Here is a 22,527-nt window from a genome sequence, read left to right as displayed (position 1 = left end):
GTAATATCCACCCTTCCCAGATACACCCTTTCCACCCTCACCTTTGTACCCTCTCAATTTTGAGTTTTCTACTTCCCCTCCTCCCTTAAAAAAACAAACAAACAAAAAACAATTGAGTACAATTTGTGTCACCCAACTACAATTGGGAATGTTGTCAACCTACCAAGAGCACACCATTAAGGAAAACTGACTCTCCTTCTCCAAGTAGCCATCACATGCCTGCAGCTACTCTGCTGATGGTAGGATTTCATGCCTGCCACTTTCTTCCCCTTCGTGCTGGGCTTTTGTATGGCTTGAGTTTGTACATGCTGTCATAGTCTCTGTGAACTCATATGTGTATATGCCTTGATGTGCCCAGAACTCCTTCTCCTTGAAGTTATCCACCACCTCTTCCTCCAAGATCCTTGAACCTTTAGAGGTATGATAGGTACATTCCATTTAGGGCTGGACACTCTACCATCTCTTGTTGTGTGCAAGTTAACTAGAGGTAGCAGATGACCGACTTGGAATGTTTTCCTTTGATCTCAGTATAGGGATAGTCGGCCTTAGGTAGTGCCAGGAACTGAACCTAGGGATGCAAATGCAAGCTTTCTTCATGCGAGGCAAGTACTCTACCAACTGAGCTGCATCTCCTGAGCCTCCTTTATGTTTTCCTATGTGCTTGTAACCTACAGCCTGGTGAACATAAGCGAGTGGTTCTCTTATATAAGAAAGTAGGAGGGCGTGCTGTAGGAAGCTCAGTGGGGAGTCCAGTGGGTGGTAGGTATTTCCTCTACATTATACATGGCCTTTCTTTTACTTACCTATTTTGTGCTGAATATTTTCCACATTTGTTTTTGTTTGTTTTTTAATGCTGTTTTGATTACAACCAAGTACAACAGCCTGAATTCAGTCTCTGGAACTTAACATTGTTCAACTGACTCTTGATAGTTGTCCACTGACCTCCCTCCACATGTGTGCCACAGCATGGGAACACACACACACACACACACACACAAGCAAGGGGCCGGAGAGGTGGCTCAGTGGTTAAAAGCACTGGATGCTCTCCCAGAGGACCCAGGTTCAAGTCCCAGGACCCACATCATGGCTCACAACCATCCATAACTCCAGTTCCAGGGGATCTGACTTCACATATGCAAGCAACACACAGACATAATAAAACTTCAAAAAATAAGGAAGACATCTCAAAGTTCAGTAATAAACAGTTCAATTTAAAAATAGGCAAAAATATAAACAAATTTGCAAATACGATACACATGTATAGAGATGGTAAATAAGGATACAAAAAGAAATGTTCACTGTTATAAGGCACTAAGAATGCAAATTAAAAGAACCTATCACTATTAATTTCTCCAAGAGACTGTATGACCTGGGGGAATGCCTCAGTGGATAATGCTGTACAAGTGTGAAGACCTCCATTCGAATCCCCAGAACCCACATAAACCTGGATGTCATAGGTCACATGTGTGATCCCAGCACTCTGTGGTGAGATAGAAGGTAGAGACAGAATACCCTGAGGCTCACCAATCACGGAGCTCACCAATCTACTCATTCAGCAGTAGATAGGCAGAAGACCCTGTCTCAAAGTAGAAGGCAAAACCAACATCCAAGGTTGTCCTCTCGCCTTCACCCATGTGTCTCACATTTTTCCCCAATCTCACAAACAGAATGTGTGTGTGTTCGCATCCACATATTTTTTAAGGACTAAACTGAGAAGTAATGACAGCATTAAACGCTTAGAAATTGGATCATTTATGTGTTACTAGTGTAATAATAAAATGCTATAATCACTTTGGAAAACAGCTTGATAATTTCATGTAAAACTAGACATGGAGTTACCATGTCACCTAACAACTGTACTCCTGAAAATTTGTTTTGTTTTGTTTTTTCCTGTGGGAATGGAAGTTTCTTTTCATAAAAACTCATGTACAAATATTCATGACAGCTCTGTTATAAAACTCAGAACTGGAGACCATTTGGATGTCCTTTGATGGGCGGATGTCCTCGGTGACTGGTGGTTAAACTAACTGTGGTATTGTCCGTGCCACAGCGCACTAATCCTCAGTCAAAATGAATAGATTATTAATATCGACAGCAACCTGATATGTCTCAGAGTGGTTATGTTAAAGTTACAAGCTACATGATTCCATCCGAGTATCATTCTTGACAGAGCAAACCCTTGGAAATAGAAACCAGATTAGTGGTTGCTAGAGCTTAGGAACAGACTACGGAGGCTGCAGGAGTAGCTACTGGAGTCATCAAGTGTGTGGCTGTTAATGGATAACATGGCAGATCTTGCTAATGACGGAACTATTATTTCTGTGGTCATGGGGCTATCAATTTTCACACTGCTAACACTGTAGAACTGAACACACACACATGTAAAAGTAGGGCAATCTGGCTAAGTGTGTTGGGTTAGATCAACATGTAGTTCTCTGTTGTGATATTCTACCAGAAGAGGTACTTCAGGAAAGAGAGTGACCCCGTAAGGGCTGGAAAGATGGCTCCATGGTTAAGAGCACTTACTATTCTATCAGAGGACTAGAGTTCACATTTGCATCTACCACCCTGTCTGCAAAGGAGTTCCCACCATCTTCTGGCCTCTGGAAAGCTGCACTCGCGCATGAACATACACACAGATAAATTAACTTAATCTTTTTAAAAAGAGACAGAGAAGGGCTAAAGAGACGGTTCATTGGTTAAGAGTACTAGTCTCCCCCAGGACCCAGTTCCGTTCCTAGCACCCACATGGAAATTCATGACTGACTGTAACTCCAGTCTCAGGGGATCTAATGCCATTTCTGGCCTCCTCAGGCACCAGGCACACAAACATACATGCACACACAATAATCAAACACATGAAAATAAATAAAATTTAACAGGGAAGAGATGGAGGGAAGGAAAGAGGGAGAAAGAAAGAGACTGTAGAAAAAAAAATGTCTGACAAAACTCCTTAAGCAAACAATAATGAGAAGAGGTTAGACAGGCTGTATTCAGCCAGTCTTCTATGAGGAGAGTGAGTCCAATTTAGTCATGATGTAATACTCCCTTAAGTAAATCACAAGAGCCTCTGAAATAATGTTTGGGAGTCTTAATTCCATGTTCGCAAATAAAATTAGCCTGTAATTCCCATTTAATTGTGTTTATGTTGATTTTGTTGTCAGGTTTTAGTGTAAGCAAATGCTAACCTAAAACAAGTTGGTAAGTGGGCCTTCGTTCTACACTCTGGAATACTTACTGGAAGATGGAAATTTTTTTTGCCATTAAGGTTTGACCTTTTCAGCAAATATACCTAGCCAGAAGCATTGCTTATGTAAATACTGTAAGTTCGTTTCATTTCATAGTTATTAGACAAATCAAGCTTTTTGAATTTTTATTTATTTATTATTAATTACAATTTATTCACTTTGTATCCCAGCTGTAGCCCCCTCCTTTGTCTCCTCCCAATCCCACCCTCCCTCCCTCTTTTCCCCCTATGCCTCTCCCCTTGTCTACTGGGAGAGGTCCTCCTCTTCTCTCTGACCCTATCAGGTCTCATCAGGAATGGCTGCATAGTCTTTCTTTCTTTCTTTCTTTCTTTCTTTCTTTCTTTCTTTCTTTCTTTCTTTCTTTCTTTCTTTCTTTCCTTTTTTTAATTTAATCTTTTATTACAATTTATCCACTTTGTATCCCAGCTGTAGTCCCCTCCCTCATCCCCTCCCAATCCTGTCCTCCCTCCCTCTTCTCCTCCCATGCCCCTTCCCCAGTCCACAGACCATAGCCTATCAAGTGTATCAGGACTGTCTGCATTGTCTTTCTCTGTGTTCTGGCAAGACTGCACGCCCCCCTCCCCATGGGGAGGTGGTCAAAGAGTTGTCCACTGAGTTTATGTCAGAGATAGCCCCTGATCCCCTTACTGGGAACCCACTTGGAGACTGAGCTCCCTATGGGCTACATCTGAGCAGACGTGGAGGGGACAGGAGTTCCACAAGGAGTCCAACAGAGCCAAAAAATCTCGGCCCAGGGGCCCCTGTAGAGACCAATGCTCCAACAGATCAAGCTTTTAACTTTCTGTGAGAATCGTGTTTTTAAAAACTACCAGTCCCAGAACATCTATAATATTTTCTGTTTTCACATTTATTAGTATATGGATATTTGTTATTTCCCCTAACTGACTTCTCAATATGTTATCGTGGTACTTGCACCTGGGTACTTTTTGTACCCTATGTTTTTGCTTGTTTTGTTTGTACCCTGTGTTTTTGGAGGAGGTCCTATATAATACCTTAAAACTGGTCTCAAACTGGCTATGTAGCTAAGGATGAACTTTAACTTTTTTTTCTTTAGAAGAGTGTTTTTGATCTATTTTGTTCCGATTCCTTATGCCTCTACCTCCCTTCCAACCCTTATCTACCCTAATACCTTCCAATCCCCCCAACATTAGGTAGGAGAGAAAGAAGGTTAGAGGGAAAAGGTTCAGAATATGTCTCTTTACTACTTCTGCTGGTTAGGAATGTAGTTCCTTGAGGCGAGTCCAGGATTTGTTTCAGGGTATCTCCAACTTATTCTCAAACTGCATCAACAACAACCAGGAGTAGAAGCCTTATTCTTCTTTCTTGGCTTTCTCCCAGCTCTGGTATTTATACCCTCTCAGAATCCTCATAATTAAACTATCTGCAGCTGGCAAAGATGAAGCCACTGCCAGAACACAAGACAATCATAGTCAACAGCTTTGGACAAACTAAAGCAACCCCATATATCTGGGATTAAAACAAAAACATGTTTACATAACATAACTGAGTTTTTAAAGAAACCAAAACTTCTACTACATTTTTCTTTGAGACAGGGTTTCTCTGTATAGCCTTGGCTATCCTAGACATGCTTTGTAGACCAGGATGGCCTCAAACTTACAGAGATCTACCTGCCTCTGCCTCTGCCTCCCCATGTTCTGGGGAACTTGAGCTTCTAAATATCTTGCCTCTGGATGCTGGGATTACAGGTATGAGCCACCATGCTTTTTCACAAGGTGCTTGGGAGCAAATCTAGAGCTTCATGCATACATGCTAAGCAAGTATTCTACCAACTAAGCAAATCACTAGCACACTCCACCCCATTTTTATTCTCAGTTATTTTGTGTTCCTTTCTTGATAGTTTTTTTTTTTAATCACAGTTAGTCTTCTCGAAGAGTCTTACTTATATGTGTTTTTAAAATCTTTGGGGCTGGGGCTGGAGAGATGGCTCAGTGGTTAAGAGCACTGTCTGCTCTTCCAAAGGTCATGAGTTCAATTCCCAGCAACCACATAGTGGCTCACAACCATCTATAATGTGAACTGATTCCCTCTTCTGGCAGGTGTAAATGCAGATAAAACACTCATATACATAAAATAAATACATCTTAAAAAAAATTTTGGGGCTGGAGAGATAGCTCAGTGGTTAAGAGCGCTGTCTGCTCTTCCAAAGGACCAGGGTTCAATTCCCAGCATCCACATGGCAGCTCACAACTGCCTGTAACCCCAATTCCAAGGGATCTGACACCGTCACACTAATGCACGTGAATTAAAATTAAATAAATTATTTTTAAAAACTTTGGTAGTTAACACCTATATTTCCTCTTTCTGTCATACCATGGGTTGGTTGGTTGGTTTTGTTTTATTTTGGCTGACTTTTTTTTTCTTTTTTTAATAGCTTTCAGGTTTTTTTGTGTGTGTTCTTTCTATCATGAGAAATTCCATCTTTTCTGATACTAACACATTTCTTTTTAGTTATTTTGAGAAAGGATCTTTCTTTGTGGCTAAGGCTGGGTGTGACTTCCTCCTGCCTCTACCTCCTGGGTACCAATTTTTTGACATTTTTAAAATGTGTTTCATGTGGCATCTGGTCTTGAAGGTTCTAGATAAATAAAGAATAGGCATTCTCTATGTTTTCCTTTGTTTTGTGAAGGCATTTCTCCATGTCCTAGTTAGCTTTGACCACCACCTTTATGCACCCTAGAGGTACCTGAGAAGGGGGTCTCAACTGAGGAATTACCTAGATCCAATTGGCCTGTGGGGGAATTCTCTTAACTGTTAATTGATGTAGGAGGGCCCAAAACACTATGGGCAGTACCGTTTGCTGGGAAGGTGGCCCTGGACTGTATAAGAAAGCTAGCTAATGAGTTGGAGGGATGGCCTAGCTGGTTAAGAGCACTGGCTGATCTGCCAGAGGACCAGGGTTCAATTCCCAGCACCCACATGGCAGCTCTCAGCTGTCTGTAACTTCAATTCCAGAGGACTTTACACCCTCACACCAACAAATATAAAATTTAAATTTGAAAAAAGAAAAAAGCTAGCTAAGCATAAAACTGAGATCCAGGTAGCCAGCAACACCCCTCCATAGTTTCTGCTTCAAATTCTTGTTTGAGTTCCTTCCCTGACTTCTTTTAGTGATGGATTGGAAAACTAAAATAAACTCTTTTTTTCTTATAATGGCTTTTGGTTGGAGGGTTTTATCGCAGCAGTAGAAAGAAAAGTAGAACACCCTTAGGTAAAATCCTATCCTTTGCTTGTTCTCTATCGGCATGCTGGCATGTTCATTGGCTTCTCTTCCTGTTGAGGAGGTGGTAGAGCACTTTTGAAAGTAATGCATTGTTCTCTGATAGCTTTTAAGATTTTTCTCTTTGTCTTTAGCATTACATGACTTTGTGAGGTCTTCATTTAGTTGCTCTGTTTGACATTCCTGGGGATTTCTAATCTGAAAAAAAAAAAAAAAACTCTCACAAATTCTGGGGAATTCTCAGTCAGCAATGTTTCAGATATTATTGGCTTCCTCCCATTCTCTCTTATCCTTAAGAACCCAGATATAAGGGTGAGACCTTCTTCCTGCCTACCACGGGGGTCACTTCCCTTTAACATCTTTCACATTATCTCTTTGCCCCTTCATGCTGTCTATTCAATTTTGTATTTGCGATAGATCATTTTTCTGTTCTCAAGAACTCCATTTAGCTCATTTTCCTTACTACATTTTTCTTTCTCATATTTCCAACTTCTTATTTTCTCAGGCACGCTGCAGCTAGTTGTGTTTTCTGCTTCCTAAGCCTACTGTCTGAATTCTTTGCAGGTCTAACTCTATTTCTCACCTCTTGCTTGCTCTTATTCATGATAACTTAATTTTCTACGTATTTTGCGCTTTGTTATTATCATGCTTTTACCATCCTCTTGTGTTGTTTGCAATGAAATGGTATTGGGCTAAATATTTTTATTATTCGCCCTATAGTTATTATGGCCATATTATTTAGCCCACTATCATAATCAATATGACATAGACACCTGTCTATGTTAGATTTTGTAATTGCCTTATAATACCTTGAATTGGGCAAATAGTTTCACCTACACTATCTCAGTAACTTCATCAACCACCTCCCCGCCCCCATCCATTGCCATCTGCCTTAACCATTTTTTGACGGGGGAGAGGGTACTACCTTCCATTCATAATGTTATAAATACATGCTTATCCTTCATCTGGATTGCTCCTTTCCAGACCATTTTCAGAGTCCTTCCTCCTGGCCCATGTGGTTCCATCATGGCATTCTCCTCTTTCCTCTCTTCCTGTCTGTCTGTCTGCTTCCTGTGATTCTCCTGTTCCCAAAGCCTGGGAACCTTAGACATACCTACCTCCTTTCTCCCTGCCTAGGTACAAGCCTTTTTTTTTATTAACCATCAGGAATAATGTCTTAGGCAGCTTTACACAAGAAGGATATGACAGTAACCAGATCTTGAGGACCAGCAATTAGCATCAAAATACAAGCATCAGACCAACCCCCAACACTCTTGGGACATTCTGCCTGAGATGTGGGCAGTTTCTTCCAGAAAGGGTTAGTACTTGCCTTTTCCTGTATGAGGCTACCTGGGAATATTTCATCTGAAGTCTAAGCTGAAGTTTTTCAGATACACACAAATCATTCTATACACAAATCCCCATGGAAGAGCTTATATCAGAAGATTTTTTGCTTTTCCCTGTCCCTTGGACCCAAATCTAAGGTAAACATTATTCTTTGTATCTCCACCTGAAGGTAAAGGAACGTTTAACCTCTGGGGAATTCCCGTATATGCATCTGATCTGTTTGGTTGTCCATCTTGGGTTGACTGTAGGTTCATTCTCCTTTATCTTCACATGAGCCACTCATACTCGGACTCAGTGGTAGATCTCTGGTTTGTTCAGTGGCCCTCAGGGTATGACAATCAGCTAGGCTTTGTTTACACTTCTAATTTACAGATTTCATTTGGCCTCTGGTTAATCCTTTACATTCTTGATAGGTCTATGTTGTGTATTAAATAATGTTAGTATACTTTCCCTAAGTGCAAATTTTCACAGTGGTTCAAAGTACCTGCTCCTGATCTAGGGAACGGCAGTCCGATAACAAGCTTTTACGAGCTCATCTTGGCTTTCTATTTCTGTTATTTGTTCGCGTGTCCCTTTTTTTTTTTTTTTCCTACGTGTAGAGGTCATGGTTTGGTTTTGACAACCTGTGTTTAATACAGTCTGTTAGGGAATGATTTGTGGTTATTCTTCTGACATAGCCAGCAGGTAATGAGTGCCTGCCCTGTACCAAGCAGCATTCTGGGAGGTGAGCAAAACGGATGAAAGTCCTTACTCCCTAATGATCTTGAATTCTAGCTGAAGACAGGGATATGGCAGGTCACATAGTGATGATGCCGAAGAATAAATCAGTAGCATAGAAGGGAGCCTTGCATTTGTGGAGAGAAAGGCTCACAGGTGACTTGCAGAGGGAGAATAGTTTGAAAGAAAAGGAACAACAAGCTCTCAGTGCAGAGATCTAGATGTTTCATGCCCAAGAGAATAAAGAATACAGATCCTCTTTTTTTTTTCTGTCACAAGTATTGTCATGTAGTCTTTCTGAGATCTCAATTTTCCCTTTCTGTCTCTTAGCCCAGCTACCTTTTGTGCTTTCACGGGGATAACTGAGCGTATTATCTTGCAGGTTTCTTAACCTCTGTGTTGGCTTGCCCCTTTGTAAGAAACTACGACCTACCTCTAATGTCAGTGAATTGAATGCGAAAACATTTGTAAAGGTGCTTGACCTTTGAATGGATACTCAGCAAATGGTATTTGCATCATTTGTTCCTCATTCTCTGTTCACTATCTTTCAAGCACTTAATGGTAAAAATTGCGATGGTATACTTATTTTGCCACACTGCAGAGAATCCTGTGGCATGCAGCTAACTAAGAATGAATAAAGAGTACTAAGAATTTTTATTTGAAAGGGAAACACACACAAACTTTTTAGAGGCTGATTAGTGCTCTGAGCCAAGGAGATAAAGTCAAAGCCTGTGCATTTCCCTTTAGAAGATTTTGTGTGTGTGTATGTGTGTGTGTGTGTGTGTGTGTTTTCTGCAAACCAGCTGCTCTAGTAAGTCTCCACTGAGTATGTAACAGTGTGCAGAACTTCCAGTTGTTGTCAGGCAGAGTCATCTTGCATGTGTGTATGTATCTGTCTACTCTTAAAAAACTTGTTTTGCCTCTGTTTTGTAATGTAAACTGGTAGATTTTCTTGAGTTTGTTGACATGCTACTAAAAATGGAGGAAATGCCTAGGTCAGAGTAAAACTGCAAGAATTCCGTAGTTTGGGCCTGAATGAAACTGAAATCTATATCTAGAAATAAAATTAGGCCCTAGAGTTACTCATACTCCCTTAATTCATGTTCTTGTTTGTTTGTTTATTTTTAACTTGAGGGTCCAGAGACCCAAGTTTCAATCTCCTTTTATGCACATATGTATATAATATTTATACTTATATATTTGTATTTATGTGTGTCTATGTATGTGGAAGCACAAATTTGCAGAGCCATACGTTGTTTTTGTGGGACTACAGAATCTCTCACTGTGACCCATTCTCTCCTCAAAGCAGCATGGCTGGCTGGAAGACAGCACCAGAGACAGGGTGCTGTTTCTGCCTGCACAGTTCTGGGTTTACAAGCACATGCAACCATGTCTGTTTATTATGTGGGTGCTTAGGATCGAACTTGGGTTCTCATGCGTAAACAAGCACTCTACCCACCGTGTGAGTCACTGTTCTATTGCTATAAAGAGACGCCATGACCAAAGCAGCTCTTATGAAAGGCTGGACTTCACCGGGGACTTGCAGGTTTGGGGTTAGTCTATGGTCATCGTGGCAGGAAGCAGGCATTGGAGCAGTAGCCGAGAGCTTGCGTTCAACTGCAAGTAGCAGACAGACAGAGAGACTGAGAAGATTCTGGGCCTCGCCTTTTTAGACCTCAAAGCCTACCCCCAGGGAAACACACACCTCCTCCAACAAGGTCTCCCACAAAGCCATACATCCTAAGCCTTCCCAAACAGTTCCTTCCACTGGGAGCCACGCATTCAAACATGAGCCTGTGGGGGTCATTCTCTGTCAAACCCCCATACCGTCTGATCCGTCTTTCCAGCCCATTGATATGCTTTTGATAGTGACGCCCTGTGAGACCTCAGTCAACCCATTTTCTCCGTCCTCACCCCAAGTATTGCCTTGCCTTTTACGAAAGCTGCCATTGCATAGGACCAGAGTGACATCAGAGTAAGATAAGTGCTAAATATAAGCCAAATACAGCTATTTACATTGTATTGTCTTGGATTTTCTTCTGTTCTCAGCCCTCACATTGACCATGCCCTGCTGGACATGCCCTTCCTTCGACTCTTTGCGAAGATGCCCTTTGACATCTGAGAGCAGCTGGACCACCCATTCTGATGACACTACCAGTCCTAGCGTCGCTCCTTCATCCACAGACCTGCAGCTCATCAACGCTGAGGAGCAGGCGAGCGGCAGGGCTTCCGGAACCGACTCCACTGGTAAGCCAGAGCACCCCGCAGGTCGCTTTTGGCACATTCAGAACCTCTGTAAGGTCCTCTTATACCCACAGCTAGCTTTGTTTGCAGAATGAATATAGATGTGGTGGTCCAGCTCAAAAGCTAGCGTCTTCAGTGGTTTGCAAGTGCTTCGGGAACATGTATAAACAGACTGGCTGGTTACTTGGCCGATGATTCACATTGGGAAACAGGTTTGACGGCGCCTCTTTCTGACAGTTTAGAACAAGTACCACTTCCCTGTTTATGTATTTTCTCCTCCAATTGCTGCTGAGCTGTGTGTAATACTCACGGAGATGCATCTTTCATCTGACCACCTACACATCTTCCCTCCTCAGTAAGCGGAAGGTAGATTTCAACAGAGAGGAAGTAATTGTTATGGGAAGCAGAATGAGAACCCAGGTTCAGCTACAACCTCCAGACTGCTAATGATTTTGTCACCGAATACCTGTAGCACCGTCCCTTCACTGAGCTATGTGCCAGTCTGTAAAGTCCCAGGGTCTCATGTGTTAAACTTTGCAGTAGGTGTAGATGGACTTCTGGCTTTTGTGGAACTGTATCATGGGCTGTTTGGGATGGTATTAGGAAGATGTATGTTCTTGGTGTTTGTGCTGTTTGGCCAAAGGATTGTTCTCCTCTGAAAGTGGCAAGTGCTAGTTGCTCTGCGGGTGAAAATGTTCACATAGACACCTCCACGGTGTTGACAGTGTTTTGTTTTCCTTCTCAAAAATACCGTGAAGTTTGTTTCTCAATCATTTTTTTAATGTTTAGGTAACATTTTTCTCTCATGCGGAAGGCTGTTAGATTCTACAAGCATCAAGAGGGATCCTGCATGGATAGTCAAAGGTTCAGCCAGGATTTGCTTTGGGATTTGATGGAATGGCCCACCAGCATAGTTCATACCAACCGCAGTTCTTTATAGCACTTTGTTTTCGTAAACATTCCCTCAGTTTGCTTTTGTCTCTGTGGCTTATGGGGCTGTTTGATGCCCCACATCTCCATTTTTGCTGTGGGACAATTTCCTGGATGGGAGGCAGCTGCGGCAGCTGGGGCTGTTAAAGAGAGAGGCTGGGCTTCCCCTTCCCCTTTGATTGCCTTCTACTTCCTTCCCAAACCTTCACGGGGAGGAGTCACAAACTCTTTGTACTGTTTATGGATGCTCAGATGCCCCAGTCAAGACGTTCAAATCCTGGTTCTAGCATATGCCAGCCACATGCCCTTTAGCAATCCTTATACTATATACATGTATGTATGCACATAGACATGTGTGTGAGTGTGGTTTTTTTTCATGTCACTGTGACCAAATACCTGACAAGAAACAACTTAAGGGGGAGAAGCTTATTAGGGCTCGTGGTCTGAGAGGACACAGTCCATCTCTTCAGGCCAGTAGCAGGTGGCTTCTTGGAGTCCAGAGCACATGGCAGAGACTCCCTAACTCCCCATATCTTGGTGGGCCAGGAAGCAGGGAGACCTCCTCCTAGTGACCCAGTTCTTCCAGTGACCACCTACAACCTCCCAAAACAGTACTTGCTGGGAACCAAGGGAGTGTGGGAACCGGCTTAGTATTCAAACTGCAGCACTGAGGCTGTAGGAGTGAGGAGGTAATGTGTGTTTGTGGCACTAGGGATTAAATGGAGGGCCGTGTGCGTGTTCTACCCCTGAGCTACACCAGGGACAGCTCCAGCCCAAGATCCTTACTGTCTTGATGATTTGATTTTACCACCTGACAAATAGAAATAGTGCACCTTACCAGGTGAGACAGCACATAAAGAACAACTTACGGGATGCCTGACTTGGAAAGTGTGATACCAGGGGTAAACTTCTTTCCCTGACAGAGAGTTCCTTCTGTTGTTCGTCAAGAGCTTCTGCTTTCCTCTTTGGTAAAAGTTGTTCTAATTCTTGCCAGTTCAAAAACCGGAGTTGTAGCTTGAACTAGACATGATGCTATTAGTAATTGTTACTATTCCTATTATTTTTGCAGTGCTGGGGATGGAACCCAGGGCCTTGTACATGCTAGGCAAGTGCTCTACCACCGAACCACACTTGTCTCCAAAGTGTGTAATAATTTTCAACATCTACCTTTCCTCAGTAACATTGTTACATTACACAATCAAGGAACCCTCCTTCTCGGTTGCTTTGGTCAGGGTCCTAGAAGGAAGCAGGTAGTGCTCAGGGAAGGGTTTATTTGAAGAGACTTCAGTGAAAGCACTGCTCGATAAGGAAGCAAAAGCTGGGATCCTAGGTGAGCCGCTGTGGCTCTCCCTGTACAAGCCGTGCATGAGGACAGCAGCTAGGACAGGTGCTCTGTGTCTTGTCACCTCTGGGTAAAGATGGACTGTGACACTCAAGCACAGCCTACCAGACAGTAGACTGCAGGGACTACAGTCCCCTCCCTGTCATCGGTGCCGGAGTTCTGCGGGGATTGGGTGGCCTCACAGGACAGTGTGATTTGCAGCATAATTGTAGAGGGAAAGATTCGGTGATCAGCCCACACTTTCTTCTCAGTTTCTTAATTAGAGGAGAAAAACAAACAAATCCCCTGGAGCTGGTAGACTGCTGGACTGGTAGGTTGCTAGAGAGAGGAGGTGATGTTTTCTCTAGCAATCCCCATTCCAGGGCAAATGGCAGGAGATTTAGGAAGAGACATCCCTGTCTCCCCTAGGTGTCCTTTGCCTAGACAGATTCACCAGGCAGAGAACACCCCTGCTTTTACGTAATTTTGTAAACAGCCAGAGGATCACAGGAATAGGAGCAAACCTCTTCCTTTGAACTCAGTTCTAATCAGGGAAGAAAAAACACGTAAATGTAGTAGTCGCAAGCCCTTTTAAGAGTTAGGCTTAGGTTTGCTTATGCACAGGAAAAGCGTAGATTTTAGTGTGAAACTAGAATGCACAGCTCTAGACAAATAAGGCCTGTTGGCCTCGAGCGGCTGTTGAATGGAGTCATCACCATCCTAGACGGTCTGTGTGTCATTTATATTTAGGAGTCTAGCATCTCCCAACCTGTGTTCCATGTAGCAACCTTAGATAAAGCAGGATTCTGGGAGCACTGGAGTTGGGTCTGGCTGTGCCAGCTCTGCTGAAGACCCATGATGTGCTTGCTTATGAAATACTTTTAGAAATTCTGAAGCATATGTATATAATGTGTATATATACATACCCAAACTTATGTGCGTGCATATATTCATATTTTCTGTTGGGTTACTACTCTCCCTGTCTGGTCAGGTGTCAAAGTGTGGAGATCTGAAACACATAAATTAGCAAGTTTTGCTCGGAATTACCTATCTTCACTGAAGTGTTGGGGAAAAACAACTGGGAAAGAGATATTTAATGAACTTGCCTATAAAACTAACTTTATAAAGGTAACAAACTGTCTCTCTCACTGTTGACCCTCCTGGACTTTTAAAAAAGGGTTTGTTTTTTTTGTTTTGTTTTGTTTTGTTTTTGTTTTTAAGTTCTAGACCCAGTAGGAGTAAAAGTGCATTTGCTATACTTCCTCTGTATGTAAACTGTCATGGACTTTAAAACAAATGTACGAGGTGATCATGGTTCATTTGCATTTAACTTACTGCTGTGATGTTCTGATAGAGCAGACAGAACAGGAGGCTATCCCCAGAGATATGTTTTTCTTTCTCAGAAACAAGTATTCATGCCAGATAGAGTTATGGACTGTAGCTGTTAAAGTTTGTATGTGTGTTTGTGTGTGTGTGTGTGTGTGTGGTTTCTTCTTCTTTTTCTTGTTGTGCTTCTTCCTCTTCTCCTTCTCTTCTTTTTAGCATTTGGTGTGTGTGTGTGTGTACTTACGGCTGAGAAATTGATGTAGAGTGTTGTCCTCTGTTACTGTCAACTTTATTTATTGTGGCAGAGTGTCTGGATTTGGAGCTTGCTAATTCCAACTAGTCTAGCTAAGCGCTGTGCCCGGGGGATCCTCTGCTTTAGCAGGCATCACGGGCAGTCACTATCCATGCCTGACTTTTACATTGGCTCTGGGCACCCAAACTGCTTCTCATACTTGCCTGGCAAGTGCTTTTTATGTCCACTGTACCATGCCCAAAGCTCATGGCCGTCCTAAGTTATGTGACAACTTTCCAGCCTATCAGAAAGATTCCCATGCCATTATTTGCTGAGGTTAGTGTGAGCGTCTTATCCACCCGTAGGTACAGCTCTCTTTACAAGGTAGAACCTGCTTCGCTATCTTGTCCTACAATTACTGCACTGGTATAGCATAGACTAGAACTGGGGCAAGAGTCCAGGCACACAGTGATTGCCATGTGCATGATGGGCTGCAGTGATTTTTGCTATTCACTAGGCACATGAATATCTTCTAAATTCTTTTCTTTAATATCCATAGCAGTACATAAGGTATTTGTGTGAAAAAGAAAAGTTCTCTATTTTTCTTTTAAAAAATGCCCCCCTCTATGTATTTCAATTATAATTTTTAGTGACATTATTTATTTAGTGTGTGTGTGTGTGTGTATACCTGTACATGCAGAGATCAGGCCACAGTTGTGGAATCTGGTTCTTTCCTTCCACCATGTAGGGACTGAACACAGGCTCTCAGGTTTGGCAGCCAGCACTTTACATGCTGACACATTTCTCCTACCTGATGATTATAATCTTGTGAGTGAAAGTTTCCTTTCTCCTAGTGGAGGGAGAGCGGAAAACTGAATGTTTTCTCATTCATGAAACAACACAAATTTAACTTGACTTCTGTTCCTCTGTGTCTTCATTAGTTGTGCATTTTGTGTTTTAGTGTGTATTAAGCAAATGCCCCTCCCTCTAATAAACACCTCCAAATAACTGCTTTGTTTCTCAGAGCACCAGTGTTTAGAGAGTTCTTACATTTACCAGTCGTGGAGAACAAAGGAGAGTATTAGATGTTATTTTCCCATAAAGAACTGATTATCTGAAAACGGATTTTCTTTCTTGTCACTAAGGAGATTTTTTTTACACATAATTTAGAAATATTTCTATTGATAATGCATCTCTTATAAATATATATGCCACACTAAACACTTTATACGCACATTATTCAATCTTTACAGTCTCAAAAGTCCACGTTACTTTCCCATGTCATGAATGCAAAAATAATACCTAAAGGGGCTTGGCCACAGTCCCACAACTAAAAAGGGAGGCACTTCAATTCAACCCATTTCTCTCCCCTGCTCACCAGCCCTGTACCTGGCATGCTCTGAAAGGCTGGGATACAGTGAGCTGTGGGAAGGAGCAAGCAATTGCAGAGCCTTCCGCAAGGTTGGCACAGCTCTGTCTGCGTCTCCCAGGAGCTCCGTGGAGGAGAGTGAGCTGGGAGTCTGCCCACCAGGCTGAGGCCATCTTGAAAGAAAAAGCTGTGTCTGCTGCTCCAGCACGATGTCTGACATGTTGAAATTCCACAGTGGAGTTTTGTGGAATAAAGTAATTATTCTAATAGAGGGCTGAAAGGCTCTCATTTGCAAGCTTATTTTCCAATTATGTAGGTTTAACTGTATTTGCTCATTATAATACAATTCCAGGACAAAGAGGAATTAAAAGGATGAATAGTTGTGATTAGTGTCTTCCCATGTTTTCAAACATTGAGCTGTTATCTGTAGGTATGTAGGGGAAGGGGTTAGTAAAGAAACTGCCAGTGTGACTGCTTCATGATATGGTTAAGGGGAAGGCTCTTAATTTTTTTTAATTTTTATTTTTTATATTAATTACAGTTTATACACTTTGTATCCCAGCTGTAGCTCCCTCCTTTGTTCCCTCCCAATCCCACCCTCAACTCCATCATCTCCTCCCATGTCCCTCTCCAAGTTCACTGATAGGGAAGGTCCTCCTCCCCTTCCATCTGACCCTAGCCTATCAGGTCTCATCAAGAATGGCTGCATTGTCTTCCACTGTGGCCTGGCAAGGCTGCTCCTTACTGGCAGGCTACAAGCTGTGGTTACAAAGAAAGCATCAATCATTTTATTATTTACCTTAAAAAGTAATCATAAAAAATCTGAAAAGAATCACAAATCTAAACTTTTATATATATAAAAATAATCAGTCATTTCTACTCTAAATCCTCAAGGTGCACACCTACTCATTAACGTTTTTTTTTTATTAAATCATATCAGAAAGCTGAGGTAAAAATGGGCACAAGAAACTAGTCATCACCTTGATCACCAGCCCAACTTTAGCAAGAGAGCCATGTCAGCTGGTACTAGTCCGGTTGCCATTGTTTTTATTTCCTGACCTAAAAAAAAAAAAAAAAATCTCTGGTTCAAGAGGAGTATGCCTTTCTTAGATTCAAATTGTTACCCAAGATTTTCTACATCAAAGCCACTAGCAAAAACATCTTAACCTAACTTTACTAACAATCTACATCTCTAAATCCTTTCCAAGGCTGGTGGATGAATCATAAATCTGTTCCAGCAGCAACTCTTGAAAAAGATCAATCATTACCATTGTAAGTGCCAATGATACTGCCCAGTGAGGGGCTGGAAGCCCCCTTAGAGTTCTCATACAACTCTTAGAGTATGAGGGATGTGGTGACCGAGAGGGCAACAAGCAGAGTGAAACTCCGAAACAGCATGGAAGTCCTCAGGACACATAGTCATCTGGTCTAACCTTTGGGCTGCATTCCATGAATTCTAAAGCTGTTTGCTGTGATCATCCTCCTCATTGTCCCTCCTGACTAGGGAGGCTGTGAAATTTTCCTCAATAATAGATGTGATCAACAAACCAAAGTATTATTAACAGCAGCTCTGGCATAGTCACCACCGCTTCTCATTGCTGTGACGAAACACCTGACAAAAGCAGCTTATGGAAGGAAGGGTTTCTTTTGGCTCACAGTTTGAGGGCACAGTACATCACGATGGGGAACTCATGGGAGTAAGAGTGTGAGGCATCTGCTCACCACGTCTGTGGTCAGGAAGAAGAGAGAAACGGATGCTGATGTTCAGTTTGCTCCTTTGTATTCGCTCTCAACCCCCAACCTGTAGACTGAGGCTGACCACACTTAAGGGAGGTTTTCCCACTTGCAGTGGCCTAATCTATTAACTCCCTTATACACATGCCTAGAGGGTTGTCTCCAAGGTGACTATAGATCCTGTCAAGTTGACAATATTAAACCTCACACCATCACAAGATATTTGTTTTCTAGTAGCATTTCCTAGTAGTGACGATCTTTCAAAATGTCGCATGTCATTGATAGTTGGCAATGAGAATGGTTATGGGCTGTATTAAGGGTTGCATTGATGATAGTATTAGCACATGATTACTGTTGTGTTCATGTATCAGAAGTTTTTGAAATCTGTTTTGGTTTTCATGTTTAGTATTTCAGCATAGTTTCTTTTTTAACTCCTATCCTATATCCTTATTTTTGTTCTTTCTTTCCTTCTTTCTACTTTATGTGCATTGGTGTTTACACAGATACATTGGTGTGTAAAGGTATCGGAAATCTTGGAGCTAGAGTTACAGAAAGGGGTGAGCTTTCTTGTGGGTACTGGGAATGGAACTCAGGTCCTCTGGAAGAGCAGCCAGTGCTTGCAACCACTGAGCCATCTCTCCAGCCCCAGATATCCTTATTCTTAAAGTCAGTGCATGGTCCTAAAAATGAGTCAGAGAGTCTTACTTGTCTATCTGTCTGTCTGTCTGTCTACCTACCTATCTATCTAAATAGGGCATTATTATGTAGCTCTGGTTGCCCTGGAACTCACAGAGTTCTATTTGTGTTTGCCTTCAGAATCCTGGAATTAAAGGCATGATCCACTCTGCCTGGCCCTCAGTGGGCCTTACTAGAGTGCCAAAGTATCTATGGCACAAAAAAATAATTATGAATCCTGGTTTGTTGGCACCTTGATGCTTGCTCAGTGAAGCAGAGGTGTGATTTTGTACTAAATGATTCGATCTTCCCACATAAGGGGATATATACGTGCTAGACACTGGGTGTAGGGTGAACAACCTAAACAATGGCTTTGGCCTCCAAACAGCCTGCAAATCTCCTGGGGGGCTGTGGATATATTTGAAAGTAAGTCAAAACTATAATGAAAGAGCTTCTGTGTTAAGAAAGGTTAGGAGAATTACAAGGAAAAAGCAAAAGGAGCAAACTCAAAACTGTGGCATGGGAAGGTTCTCCAAAGAGCCATTTCACAACGTAAAAGCTCACTGAGCTTGAAGGAAGCCCTTAAAATTAGAGAAAGCACAGTGAGTTCAGAAAACTCAGTTCTTATGTTTGATTAAATGATACTGTTCATCCTGAGTGGTGAGCGATTCACGAGCCATTGCTTCTGAGGACTGTGCTGCCCTGTAAGGTAATAGCTTTTGGCTACAACCTGTTAATGAGCACTTAGGTGTGGCTAGGGGGAATCATTTAATTTTTATTTTAATTAATTTAAATTTAAAGAGCTACATGTGAGTGGTGGCTGTGTAACAGGCTGGATCCTAGACTCAAGGTAGGGACAGACAACAAAGGACTTTGGAGGCAAACTCATATTCAAAAGTTTGAAATAGCCAGGATGACCAGAGCTACACACACACACACACACACACATACACACACACACACACACACACACACACAGACTTGTCTCAAAAACAGACAAACCAAAAGGAGTTTGAAACAATGTCTAAGATCAGCATCCATTAAAGATTTGAATGATGTGAGCAGGTGTGGAAAATATTGTGGCTGAGTAAGAGAGAGAGGATTACACTAGCCACAGGACAGGGGTAGGACTGGGTTAGAGAAAACCGAAGAGTCAAAAGAACTTAAAAAGAGACAGGATTTCAAACAGGTTCCCCAAGTATGCTTCAGAAACTTCCATTTCTTTGCAACTGTTCTTGTTTCTCTTAATCTTGAATAATCTCTCCTTCCCAATACACACATGATAAACTTCTACTGATAAAAATGAAATTCAAGAGATGTTTTCCCCCAAAAAGTTCTTTCTCTGTGAGAAGCATGGTCCTACAGATTGGCATCTCTTTCACCCTTTATTTTATTTGCATGTGTGTGAGGTGAAAAGGGTGTGCTTGGTACCACGTGGATGTCAGATGTCAGAGACACCCATCTAGCTGGCCTCAGAATGGGGATTCCAGTCTCTGTGTTTTGTTCCATGTCATGAGCGCTGTACATGTTCCTGTCTTGGGCCAAGGAGGGCTCTTTGCATGGACATCATCTTCCTTTCATATTCCAGGAACTAAGAAACTGTCCCACAGATGTTTTCATAGAGATACTTCCTTCCTGGTGCACTGCCAGCATTATACACCTGCCTCCAGACTGAGAAACTAAAGGAAAGCTAATTTCAAAATACTTCATTTCCAAGTATGTAAGCCAATAAAGGAAAGTGAGAAATTAGTTCTTCTAGGGCAGAAGAGATGGTTCAATGGTTAAGACCACTTGCTGCTCTTCTAGAGGACCTGATTTCTGTTCTCAGTACCTATGCCAGGAGGCTTACAATCATTTATAACTCTAGCACCAGGGGATCTGATACCTTTTTCTAGTCTCTGTGCTTATACACTCATACAGAGACATATATGCATGAATAAAAATTTAAAAAATCTTTAGAAATTAGTTCTTCAGATCATAACTCTGAATTATTTTCCTGGGGGTTTTAAATGTAGGAACTTCGAATGAATGAATGAATGAATGACCAAATATACCTGAGATGGATAGCATCTGACATGTTAAGTAGCTTTCCAGATAAATAACATAATAAAATTGGGTTAGATGAAATCACAGCTTGCTCACTAAAGCTCTCACACAAATGATTCAACATCCAGAAAACTCAGGCATCAGAAAGAATTGTATACTAAGCAATTTTCAACTAATAAAATGTCAAATTTAATAAAATACCCATAAATATAAAGTTCTCAAAACATTGTACCTGGTACATAATCCTTTCTCAGATTTATTATTCTTATTATCATATTATTATTATTATTATCATTATATTTAGTTAGCATCAATGCCTTTGGAAATAAATGTCTTTTTATTTGCACATTGGATTGTACTGATTGTTAGTGTTTTGTTTTGTTTTTTGGTGCTGGGTTGATTCAAGAGTTTGCATATATTAAACACAGGCTTTATTAAACCCCTGGCCAATTTGGTTCCTTTAAAGAAAAGAAAAAGGGTCTTTCTTTGTAGCCTGGGCTATACAGAAGCACTCAAGGCAGTTCTCCCAGAGTCTGGGATTACACATGTGTACTATCACTCCAGGCTCCCATTTGGCCTCTTTGAGTATCATAAGAACAGGCTTAACAGTTAGGTGAGGTGTAATGTACATGCCTTTACTCTCTGCATTCCAGAGGCAGGGGCAGCTGGATCGCTGTGAGTAGAGGCAAGCCTGGTCTACACATTGAACTACAGGCCAGCCAAGAACTTAAAAGTGATTATTTAGTAGAATCTCTCCATTTTACAAACAAAACCAGCATTGCTTAGGATATATCAGAAACAGAACCAGCTTTATACCTCACCCATTTGGTAAATCATGATAAAACCTAAGAGACTAGCCAGGGAGTCCTTTCATTGGCTCCTTTCATTTCATTATTCTCTGAAAGTTGTTTCCCCAAACCCCCTCAAAAAATTAGATTATCTTTCTTAAGGTTTCAGTTCCCTCATACAAAGGTTATAAGTAGTAGATCAATGACTGTGACAATACTCCCAGAATATATTATTTTGCCTGTAATGGCAAATTTGACATCATGATAATTTGGCCCTAGAAAGTCTCTTGGCTTCCAAGTTAACATATGTTAGATTCTGCACTTCCTTTGGTTCTGATGCCATATGGGGCAGGTCTGGGTCTTTCTAACTGCTTCTGGAGCCTCCTGTGGGGAAGCCTACAGACCATCTTCCATCTTTGAAGATGAGTTGAAATTCTGCACTGGAGAACCTTTCTTAGCCTCCTGGCTCCAACTTTTACCTGCTTTCCATTCTCAAATGACTCCGGTTTGTAACTAAGTTTTGTTACTATGCAAAACAATTGGTTACACTTCCTTTTTGTTCCGTTTTTGTTTATTGGTTTTTTGAGACAGAATTTCTCTGTGTAGCCCTGGCTGTTCTGGAACTTACCCTGTAGACCAGGCTGGACTCAATCTCACAGAGATACACCTGCCTCTGCCTCCCGAATACTGGGGCTAAAGGCATGTGCCACCACTGCTGCATATTATGGCATTTTCAAACATCTGTATCACTATTTTGTCTTAGTTTTCCTGTTCCCTCTCCCCTCCCTGTGCCCCTTCTTGCTGGTTCTCTTCATTGTGCTCCACAGGTAACAGATTGGGGCAGTTGCTTTTAGCCTTTCAGTTCAAGTGACTGAAGGGAGGTCTCACCCAACACGCTTTGTGACCCAGTGGTGACTGCCATTGCACTACAGAACTGGGATCACAAGCTCTCCTAAGAGAGCTGGGAGGGAGAAGAGCTAGGTTCCCTCCATAGGATGGGCTGACTCAAGCAGCACCTTAGTTTCCATGTGAGTGTGTTCACCCGAGTGTGTCCCTGGAAACTTAACACTTCCCCTTCTGCCACATTGTAGTCCTTTGCCCCAGAGGGTGCTGGGATGGAAGGGGCCTTTCCCACTACTCCACAGCCACAGTCATGAACTCTTCCTTGTACTGAGTATCTGCTGTAGGAGAGGCTGTTTCACTTTTCTGTTCTTTGAAAACAACCAGTTAATCTTTACCTTTAACTCTTGGACTTTGTTCTCCTCCTTTAATCCTTCAGTCCTGGTAACTA

At 41.9% G+C, this 22,527-nt stretch overlaps 1 protein-coding gene across 3 annotated transcripts in view; it reads left to right on the top strand.

The window, feature by feature from the left end:
• Ston2 (stonin 2) overlaps positions 1-22,527 on the top strand; it is a 149,708-nt gene that overhangs the window by 53,966 nt on the left and 73,215 nt on the right. For all 3 annotated transcript variants that reach the window (XM_021657482.2, XM_060387993.1, XM_060387994.1), the window contains one exon: positions 10,621-10,818. In XM_021657482.2, coding sequence (XP_021513157.1) covers positions 10,621-10,818 — 198 coding nt within the window. The remainder of the gene's footprint in view (positions 1-10,620; positions 10,819-22,527) is intronic.

Source organism: Meriones unguiculatus, chromosome 7, assembly GCF_030254825.1.
Source record: "Meriones unguiculatus strain TT.TT164.6M chromosome 7, Bangor_MerUng_6.1, whole genome shotgun sequence".
Classification (NCBI taxonomy): Eukaryota; Metazoa; Chordata; class Mammalia; order Rodentia; family Muridae; genus Meriones; species Meriones unguiculatus.
This window is presented reverse-complemented; position numbering and strand designations above follow the sequence as displayed.